Source organism: Propithecus coquereli, unplaced genomic scaffold, assembly GCF_000956105.1.
Source record: "Propithecus coquereli isolate 6110/MARCELLA unplaced genomic scaffold, Pcoq_1.0 Scaffold3, whole genome shotgun sequence".
Taxonomy (NCBI): Eukaryota; Metazoa; Chordata; class Mammalia; order Primates; family Indriidae; genus Propithecus; species Propithecus coquereli.
The window spans coordinates 1767817-1778913 of NW_012148618.1; the positions used below are offsets into that span (position 1 = coordinate 1767817).

The 11097-nt window shown below is 38.6% G+C and overlaps 1 protein-coding gene across 1 annotated transcript; it reads left to right on the top strand.

The window, feature by feature from the left end:
* Positions 1-6746: 6746 nt before the first annotated feature.
* Positions 6747-7694, top strand: LOC105814406 (olfactory receptor 4E1). Its single transcript, XM_012649365.1, has one exon. The coding sequence runs from the start codon at positions 6747-6749 to the stop codon at positions 7692-7694; it is 948 nt and encodes a 315-aa protein (XP_012504819.1).
* Positions 7695-11097: the final 3403 nt, after the last annotated feature.

An 11097-nucleotide genomic window follows, 5' to 3' on the forward strand; every position in this document is an offset into this window, starting at 1 on the left:
AAGAGCGAGACCCCGTCTCTACTAAAAATACAAAGAAATCGGACAACTAAAAATACATAGAAAAAAATTAGCCGGGCATGGTGGCGCATGCCTGTAGTCCCAGCTACTCAGGAGGCTGAGGCAGGAGGATCGCTTGAGCCCAGGAGTTTGAGGTTGCTGTGAGCTAGCCTGATGCCACGGCACTCACTCTAGCCAGGGCAACAGAGTGAGACTCTGTCTCAAAAAAAAAAAAAAAATTCTAGTATCTCCCTTTTATTTTATTGGCACACAGTAAACATTCAACAAATATTCATTCCCTCTGTTCCTCTTATCCCTATTAGAAAGCTATCAACGACTTCTGTGCATCTCTCTCTGTCTTTTTTTTTTTTGAGACAAGGGCTTGCTCTGTTGCCTGAGCTAGAGTGCAGTGGCATGATCTGCCCTGCAACCTGCAACCTCAAACTCCTGGCTTCAAGCAATGCCCCCCCTCTCAGCCTTCCAAAGTGCTAGGATTACAGGTGTGAGCCATTGCACCCTGCCTTATAATCAAGCTTTTGATTGAAAAATTCACTATTCCTTCTCATTTCCAACCAAGAAATAGTTCCATCCTTGAATACATCCAATTAGTAAAAAACATCAAGTTGAATTAAAACTTTAGCTTCAAGACCCACTTTCTATCATTATGGTCTTCCACAACAAACTAATCCCTGCTTTACATGAGAGCTCTCTTTCACAAGAGGTAGCTAATTGGTTCTTCTCTGTCTAAAACTGTTAAAGTTAAAGGCAGCATATTTTTATTTAAGCACAAGGACTTGTGTGAAAACCACCTACAAAAAAAATGTTTCCAGTTTTGTAGATTCACAATCCTTTCTCCTTTCTGTTCCTAAGAGGTCTGGACAAGCACTAGGACTACTGACTCGAATACAGGGGACTTATCGAAGGTCTGCTGCTAATTTCAGTCTTTGGTCCAATAGCCAAGACACATTACTTTGTCCAAAAACTGTATCAGCAATGAAAAAGCTTCAGCTAATTTAGTGTTAGGGCTTATACTAAACTTAATGGTTTCCCACACCATACAGACTCTTCAAATGACAAAAGTCCCTCAAACTTCTCAGCCAGTAGCCAAACTTCCTGTGAATTATTGCTTCTTTACCTTTACACATCACCGTCCATTACTTTAACACTCCAACCCAGTCACCTGCCTTCTCTCACCCAAGGGAGAAGCCAGTGACTGCTCACTTAAATTAGAGAACTGCCCAGACCTTGCCGAGACCTAGAGACTCCTCTGGATAGTCCTGAGTCAATACTATTTGTTAACAGTTTATCCTTTTCAAACAAACTGAAAATTGTAAAGCAGGTTATGCTATCTCAGCCTTGAATTTACTCTTGAAATAGAAGCTTTTCCCAGAAATTACATCAGCTTTGATGGTGAAATTTATTGCTCTCACCTGGACCTGCCAGATGAAAAATAGTAAAAGAACAGATATTTATGTTCCTAGTAGGTATGATTTTTGAGTTAGTCTATGACTTTAAAATGCTTTAAAACCCAGTAAATTTCCTTACTTCTTTAGGAATTCCTACAAAATGAACAGAGAATTAAAGAACTTATAGATATTTCCTAAGTCGATAGCCATAATAAAAAATGTATTTAACAAAAATGCTTCACAATATTATCCAAAATAATAAAGATAAGTTGACAATGATATCTAACCAACATGGTGGAGTAATTTTAAAAATATTTCCAAAGATATTTCCCATGCATGCCCTACCTTCCAATGACATCATGCCGGGTGGATTGTAGAGATAGGATATGGACAGGACCCTAAGCCTCAAGGCCCTCTGGAACACCTCCAAATGGATTTTATATAAATGACTCAGCAATGGGCTATAAATATGTTCTGGTTATTGTTTATTCTCAGGATGATTTGATGCTAGTCCTTGACAAAGAGCTATGGCCCTAACTGTGACCATTTCTGTATGATTTAACGAGTACCTCTTTTAAGTGTGCATCTTCCATAGGAGGTGTGGTTAACCAATCATTCATACCTTGAAGCGATTGCTCCTCTAAAAAATGTGGCATCCAGGTGAATTAATGGAGTAAACACTGGATTTGACACCAGAAGACGGAGTTAAAACCCTAATTCAGATGCTTGACATGTAAACTCTGTGAAAATGACTTAACACCAGTTCCAATTTTTCTGTAGTGCCCCCTGCCTCACAGGGGTGTTGTGGAGTTCAAATAAAATAATGAATGTGAAAGAGCTCTGCAAACTCTAAAATGCAATGTAAGTGTAAACCACTGTTTTCATTTATTCTGTGGAGGAAATAGGAACACACAATTTTAGAACATGAGGGACTCACTTCTAGGGAGGAAAAGCCAGAGTGGACACCTATGTGGCACTCTGTGTACAGTCAAATGGAAGTTGTGGGCCAGGGAGAGAGGTCACCAAGAGGTGAGGGGAAAGTACAAAAGTTGTGATGTGAGAAGGTCAAAGATTAAGTTCTCAACCTTGCATTTTACCAATGACAGTGGTGATAGTATTTGCCCTGTAATCAATTGAACATTATTTTCTGTATTGCCTTGGTATGTCCATGCCTATGATAAAGTATCTCAGTTACAAAAATACAGAGAATTAATGTAGCCAGCATAACCCTCTTCCTAACGTGTATCCTGATTTCCAAGGCTATTACAGTGACAATACAAGTCCCACAGTGACCAAGTAGCAATACCGATAAATTCTGGAAGCTCCAGGCTTTTCGATGCAACCAAATCTGGCCTCTGACCAAAAATCATGAATCCAACAAGAAAACCAGAGGAAAGGATCCCAAGCCAAAAGGCCTGGAGAGTAAGCATTTCGGTAACTTCTGACATGTTCCCTGTATTACCATCTTCTCTTCTACACACTGTTGCTCATATATCTAAACAGAGAAAGCAGTAGGAGAATAAGGAAGAGGTTCTAAATGTATCCAAAATAACAAATAATTGAAGTCAAAAATGTTGGCTGGTAATTGTTGGTAGGTTGTTTTGGTTTTTGTTTTTTGGTTTTTTTGCTTGAATTGCATGTTACATAATTATATGTTAATATAGATAGCACACTAAGTGTCACATGGTTTGCAAAGATTTCAAGGGTTCTAAAATATTTTATCATTATTATTCATGTTTGATGGATGAGAAAACTGAGGACCAGAGAAATTAAGTAACTTGCCCACATTTACACATCTAGGACATTGGAATTTGCACCCAGACAATCTGGCTCTAGAGTCAAAGCACTTAACCTATCTGTCAGAAAACTCTCTAAAATCTCAGTTCTATTACCCTTCTCTCATCTCTGTGTTTTACATATTTTAAATAAGAAAACATGAAAGCCCATCACCTAATACTCAGCACATAATAGGCAATCACTAAATAGTAGCTTATTTAATTATATATAAATACATCCTAAAGGTTAAGATATTTAAGCACTGCCTTCTCATTAAATTCTCTTAATGACTATTGCAAAGTCTGTAACTTCATTCCCCATGGAATTAACTTTTTCTAACTAGTGAGTAGATCAAACTGATGTCATTGCTTAGAAGTTCCCAAGGACATAAAGCCTGCATAATCCAGGTAGAACAACACCAGCACTACAGGTGCCGGTGCCAGCTGCTTTCTTTATCTACAGATTTCCCTTTCATACTTGAAGATGGTATAATTCATGCGAAACTAACAATACAAAACCTGTGCTGAAAAGAAAACAGGATGCTTCGGCCACATTGGTTTTCTGAATAATTGGGTCAGAAGTGTTAGAAGTGTCCTGATAAACCAGTAAGGCCTGCAAATATCATTGATTGTGGCTTTTAATCCCTTCTTGTCATCACTACAGACTGGAAAGGTGAAAAAAAGTACCATTCCTATCCCACAGCTTCAGTTCACGGGAAACCAACCCTAGAAAATCTTACTGCAGAGTTACATGCTTTGACATATTGAAAAATGTGATAATACAGGTACAAAAGTGTGATTTTTGCAGAAATCCTTAAATAGTACCTCTCACTAGAAAATATCCCCAAATATATACATATACTGTGACTTATGACCAAAACTGTGAATAAGACCCAAAGGACCTTCAAGGGCTCTCACTTTCCTTATGGAAAAATCAAGGTAAATGAGATTATTTGACTTGTCCAACTTCAAACAAATTGTTATTTCTACTGGAAGATAATACTCTTGATATTGAAGAAGCAAGACTGACACTTCAGTTACATTTGGAGGTGCTGAGAATATCAGAAACAACTCAGGGTGAGTTTTATGGATATTTTTAGTTTTATTCTGTTTTTGCTCTTAAAGATTTTCCCCCATTTTCCTGAAATGTATGCAATAAACACTGGGTTTTCTTTTTGTGCACCATATTCTTGGCATAAATTAGCACCAAATTTCTACCGTGGTTGAACACATCTCCACTTTTCAAAGCTTTTTTTCCTTTAGCTTCACAGAAATAGAAAAAATGTAATGGAAAATGTTTAGTTAAAAAGCATATCCATACCCTATGAGGAGGGAACAGATGTCTTCATTTTAGACCTAGTTCTCGATCTGCATGCCCTTTTCAGTCTGAGAAGGTGAAATTTCCTATAATGAATTGAAAATAAACCCCTGGGTCCTTTCTTGGTTCATTCTTCAGCTTTTCATTTTGCAACCATGAAAACAGATATAAATCAGTAACACTTAAAATAGTCTTTGGAGGAAAAATGCTCTAAGAAAAATTTCTAAACAGTAAAATTGCTGTAAATATTAATCCTAGCCCTAGACACAGTGAGTTTAATTTTTAAATGGACTTCTTCAGCCCCAAAAATATCTCCTTTGCCACAGATCTTCTTTATCAGTTCCTCAATTTGACACTAACATTAGTCTTTCCTCTAAAATAGACAACAAAAAGAGCTGCTATCTGCAAAAGACCGCATGATGAGGTAAAAGAATATTTAAGGAGAAAGAGAGAGCTAGAGGCAGAAAAGAAGCTTTCTCTAGCCTTTTTCCATAAACAGTGTGGGGTTGATTCATTTGTCTCTCGGAGTCTGATCTCAAGAGATGATATAAAGCACCAGTCATGATCCGTGATAGGAAGGAGGTAGTGTAGGATGACAGGGCCCAAGCAGCCAAGGGTGGGCCACCCCTGGAAGGCTGTGCGTCAAAGCAGCAGCACGAGGGAAGCAAGCCAGAGAAGAGAGGCTCCCCACAGTTTCCCACACACACACACCCAATCCGGCTCAGGACATCAAGGAGAGGAAGAGGGAGGTCACTAAGACACATTCTACTTAACTCCCCAATTACACCAACCACCGCCAAAAATTAAGATCAGAGTGGTGGGAGAGTGAAGAAAGCTTGGACCAGGAGTCAAGAAACCTGAGCTCTAGACCCAGCTATGACTCCAGTTCTGTGTAACCTTGGGCCAGTTGCTTTGCCTCTCTGTCCCTCAATTTCTATACTTGTAAAATGAAAAGTAGATTATGTAAATTCTTAAGTCCCTTTAAGGGCTAAAATCCTGTAACTCTGTATGATGCATACACTTGTTATTAAAAAAAAGTAGCGATGCTTGAGTCACAAATAGAGTAATTTAAAAGAAAATAATACACGTGTGTTTGCTTTACTTGTGGATCATTAAGTCAGACAACAGAATGGGACTTTGAAAAGAACTGTAGATAATCCAGTCAAGACAGTGATGCTATCGGGCTTGGATCTGAACTCCAGTTTAAGAATGAGCAAGTTTGCCCTCAGCTGAAGGGCAGAGGAGAGACAAGCCTCCTCCACTCTCTCCAGATTTCCCAAGGCTTCCAGGGTTTTATCCTGCCTCCTCTAAAAAATTGTTCAAAGAACATCGCAGTCACACTGTCAGTTATCCAGCAGCTTGGTAAAAAGCTGCTGCACCCTGAAAGCTAAATATGGAGATTATGATCTCAGAGCACCACAGCAAAGCCAACAGGGGGGCAAGGAATTTGGGTTACTGAAAAGTGCAGCCAACAGGACAACAAAATACTAGGTTCAAGGCGCCAATTTGTGTACCCTTGAACAAATTATTTATTTAGGGTAAGAAGAACCTTGATTTCTTCTATAAAAATCTATAGTCTAAATCTAAGCACTAATATCTTATTACAACAAGAGAAAAATAACTCCTTTGGTCTCTCCCTCTCCCTCTTCAAGGATGTTTTATATCTCTGTTCTATTATTCGAAAAATGTGTTTTTAGCACCTACCATATGTCCAGCATGACTTAAGATGTTGAATAGAGATTTTAAAAAGAAACACAGGATATTTGACCATAAATTCCAGGTAGAGATAAAAGTCATAAACCCACAAGAAATTAAGCGACCAAATGATTGATGCAAATTTATTTTATTTTATTTTATTTTTTTTTTAAGACAATCTTACTCTGCTGCCTGGGCTAGAGAGCCATGGCATCAGCCCAGCTCACTGCAACCTCAAGTTCCTGGGCTCAAGCGATCCTTCTGCCTCTGCCTCCCGGGTAGCTGGGACTACAGGCATGCGCCACAGTGCCCGGCTAATTTTCTCAATATGTTTTTAGTTGTCCAGCTAATTTCTTTCTATTTTTAGTAGAGACGGGATCTCACTCTTGCTCAGGCTGGTCTCGAACTCCTGATCTCAAACCACCCACCCGCCTCGGCCTCCCAGAGTGCTAGGATTACAGGCTTGAGCCACCGCGCCCGGCCAGATGCAAATTTAAATGTTACGTTGGGGTGGGGTTTTTTTCTAATTCTTGACAGGAACGTCTAACAAAGAGGATGGAAGAGGCTAACCTACTCAATCAAACTTCTTTAGTGGCATATTTCCGGCTTAGAGGTTTGTCTGGAAATCAGAAGGTGCAGATGGCTGTGTTTTCCATGTTCCTCATTTTCTATGTCCTGACGCTGATTGGGAACATCCTCATTGTCATTACTATTATCTATGACCGCCGACTCCATACCCCCATGTATTTCTTCCTCAGCAACCTGTCCTTTATTGATGTCTGCCACTCCACTGTCACTGTCCCCAAGATGCTGATAGACACCTGCTTAGAGGAAAAGCTCATCTCTTTTGATGCCTGTGTGACCCAGATGTTCTTCCTGCACCTTTTTGCCTGCACAGAGATCTTCCTCCTCACTGTCATGGCCTATGATCGGTATGTGGCCATTTGTAAACCCCTGCAGTACATGATAGTGATGAACTGGAAGGTATGTGTGCTGCTAGCTGTGGCCCTATGGACAGGGGGGACCATCCACTCCATAGCCCTGACCTCCCTCACCATCAAGCTGCCCTACTGTGGTCCTGATGAGATTGACAACTTCTTCTGTGATGTACCTCAGGTGATCAAACTGGCCTGCACCAATACCCACATCATTGAGATCCTCATTGTATCCAACAGTGGGCTGATCTCCGTGGTCTGTTTTGTGGTCCTTGTGGTGTCCTATGCAGTCATCCTGGTGAGTCTGAGGCAGCAAATCTCCGAGGGCAGGCGGAAGGCCCTGTCCACCTGTGCAGCCCACCTCACCGTTGTCACACTGTTCCTGGGACACTGCATCTTCATCTATTCTCGCCCATCCACCAGCCTCCCAGGGGACAAAGTGGTGTCTGTGTTCTTCACTGCTGTCACCCCCCTACTGAACCCCATTATCTATACCCTTAGGAATGAAGACATGAAGAGTGCTTTGAACAAGTTAATGGGGAGAAAGGACAGGAAAGAAGAAAAATGAAAATGTTTAAGTCCTTAGGATATTTGGTGCTCCAAATCAAAGAAATGCCTTTTGCAAAGAATAAGTTACATGCCATATTTATCAGATTGTATGACTTATTAAATTATCCTTGGCCCAATATCTGACAACCATAGCAATAGCTGTGATTATTATAATAATATGTTTGATATGCTAGAAATTATTCTAGGCACTATGTACTTAATTCTCACAACAACCCTGGGAGGTAGGTATTATTATGCTTGTTTATACATGAAGAGAGCAAATGGCATACCCAAAGTTACTCAGCTAAGAAATGATGAAGGCAGAATGTGAACCCCAGTACCTCAACACAAACTCAAGCTATTTTCATTATGTCATGCCGCTTCTCCTTGCTTTTCTATGAGGGTGATAACCAAGGTCTAAACAAACTGTCGGATTTCTGGGCAGCACTTGCCTACATTATTCACTCAGATGCTTACATAAACAGCTTGGCAACCACTGGTGAATCAGATCCAGTGAGTGTGCATATGACTTTCATGACTGAGAAAGAAGACTTGGAACCACTGAAGTCATGGATACTCTCAAGTATCCAGGCAAAACCTGCCATCAGAGCAATGAAATAGGGATGTCTTATTATTCATTCATTCATTCGACAAATATTTACTGAGCACCTATTTTGTGCTAGGTAAATAAGACATACATATAGCTCCTCCTTCATGTAGTTTTTTTTCCAGTGTTATTTTTTAAACAATAGGTTTAAAATTCATAGAGTCTAGAGTCCAGTAAAAATAGAAATCAAAAATACAAACAAATAAATTTTAATTACAGATTGTGATAAATGCTATAAAAGAACTGAGCAGGGTGCTATTAGAAAATATAGAAGAGACTGTCTTTAGACTGAATGGTCAAGGAGGTCCTCCATGAGAAAGTTACATTTAAGCTAAGACGGTAGAGATGAAAAGGAGCCAACCATGAAAAAAAGGAGGTGATGAGCATTCTAGGCAGAGGAAATGGCAGGTGAAAAGACCCTATCTTGGGAAAGACCTTGGCTTGTTCCAAGAAATTAATGATTAGTGTGATTGCCGCTTAGACTGCAAGGCGGAGAGTGGCAAGGGAGTGATATTGGAGAAGTAAGAAGAATCCATCTGCATTCTCTCAAGTACTTTAGCATCTTTTTCAGAAAAATTAGAAGCCACCAGAATGGTTTAAGCACAGAAGTGGCATGAAATAATTTGTGTTTTAATAAAATTATTTTAGTTATTATGTAGAGAATTCATTCAACTAAAAATTTAGTACTAAACACTTAACAGTCACCCAATATTGCTCTAAGAGCTGGTAGAAAATACCAAGTTGAATAAAACATGGTCTATAATCCAACAGCTTGAATCTAGTCGTGGTGACACATATTGCAGCAGCGTGGCATGTGCTGAGTGGACTGGGAGAACAGAGGATATGAAGAGGATATTCCAGGCAATGGTATCTCATATTCATATATATAAAAGAGCATGGCTTGTTGGGAATCAACAGCTCATTCTGACTCCATCAACAATAAGGGCATGCTTGAATGCTGCTTGGATTTCCTAGGCAATCAGGGAGGGTGGGCTCAATAAACCTGTGGGCCACAAGACTCATCTCAAATTTTTTTAAGAGGAAAATTTTTTATTTTCAGCAGGAAATGTGTTGGGAAGGAAATTCAAGTGATACAAGCCATTTCAGTGATACAGAGCCATGCTTATGAAGGCATTCTGTAGGGTTTTCTGGGTATTGTAAGTTAACTTCCAACAGACAAATCTAATAATTAATACAATACTCTCTTTCCCCAAGATAATTCTCTGGATAATATAAAACGATATTTATTTAGACTGGTTGGTGGAATAACTGAGTTGAATTTGAGAGTTTGTATAAAATAAATGCTCTTTTACTATAAGCAATGACAGACAAGAGAAATAGCTTTCCAAAGAGCCCAGATAGAATGGCTTTGTGCAGGAATCAGTTGCACAGAGGAACACATGCAATGTGACAGACAAGAGGATGCTACATTATAATCATTAACGTCGTAGCTGGTAAAACTATAACAGAACAATAATGTCCATGTTTGCTTATTTTTTTCATGGTAGCAAGCAAAATTTCTAACACTACCCATTTTCAATCACGTTAACTTCCACAACTCTTTGGGGAGATAAAATAAAACATTTATTTTCCATTTCACAGAAAAGCCTTTTTAGTCTCAGGAACAAGATAAAAATGTTTAGTAATTACTTAGTTACTTACTGAATAAATAGAGAGTAAAGAATAAAATGAAAATATTTTGACTCTTGGCTCTGTGGTTGACTTAAAGGGGAGAGGGGAATGGCAACTTTGTATTCAACAGTTGAATTCCTCAGGCTACCACCATCTTCTATACAACAGGAGTAATATTGCCATAATACAAATAAATAAAGCATTGGGAATTTATTTCTGCATATAAGATACTAATGGGTATGAATACCTGTGCATATAAAAGGACATAAAGTAGAGGCATAATTAGATCATTTTTCTAAGGTTTTAACATGTACAGTAGTGATAGCTCAACTTCATTTCATCACAGATATGTAAAACTCTTATTTTGACTTAGGTTTTATATGAGAATTGTTGGAGACTGACAATATTCTACACTTGTTTGTCAATTTGAAGTAATGATATTAAGGTATTTTCATGAGCATCGCCCAGTTTATTTAATAGGCTGCTTCTGATTCTTTGTCCTTTTGAGTACTTTCTGGCATTTCAATTGTTTATTACCTCTTAGTCAGAATTAATGGATCTTTCACTCTTTACTGTGTGTGGGTGGCCACATTGTCTGGCATCCAATTCTCCAAAATCCTCTTTAGCATTGTTTCTACAAGTTAACAGAGCATCAGGAGACTAATGACCCCAATCTATTCCAAATTCCTTTCAGAATAAGTAAAGAAAAATCAGATATAATTTTAGTATTCAGTGTACTCTATTTCATTCCATTAGCCTCATTAAAGTTGATATTTAATTATGTTATATGGTAGCTCTATCACCATCTGTAGAATCCTCATCTATTTCTACTCCTACTGCTTTCAGTCACGGTATGTCATCATCTTTACCTACAAAACTTGTCGTGAAGCCCTCTTTATATGAACTTGCCCATCCCACAGTAAACTGACATACCTCAGCTCAATAAGTGATACTAGTTAATTCAGGAAGTCAACTGCTCTGAAATTATGTAAATCCAAGCAGCCCTATTAACTATTTTCATCTGTTTATTTTTTCCAAATAAACTTTAGAATGTTATTGGAAGTTTTACCAAAATAATTTTGGGGGATTTTTATGATAAGCACACTAAATTTATAAATCAATTTAACAAGGTCCATTTTATTAACAGTATTTTTTATTCCCATGCAGAAGCAAACACATATAC

Coding starts and splice junctions, on each gene's coding strand:
- LOC105814406 (XM_012649365.1), top strand. CDS start 6,747: ATGGAAGAGGCTAACCTACTCAATCAAACTTCTTTAGTGGCATATTTC.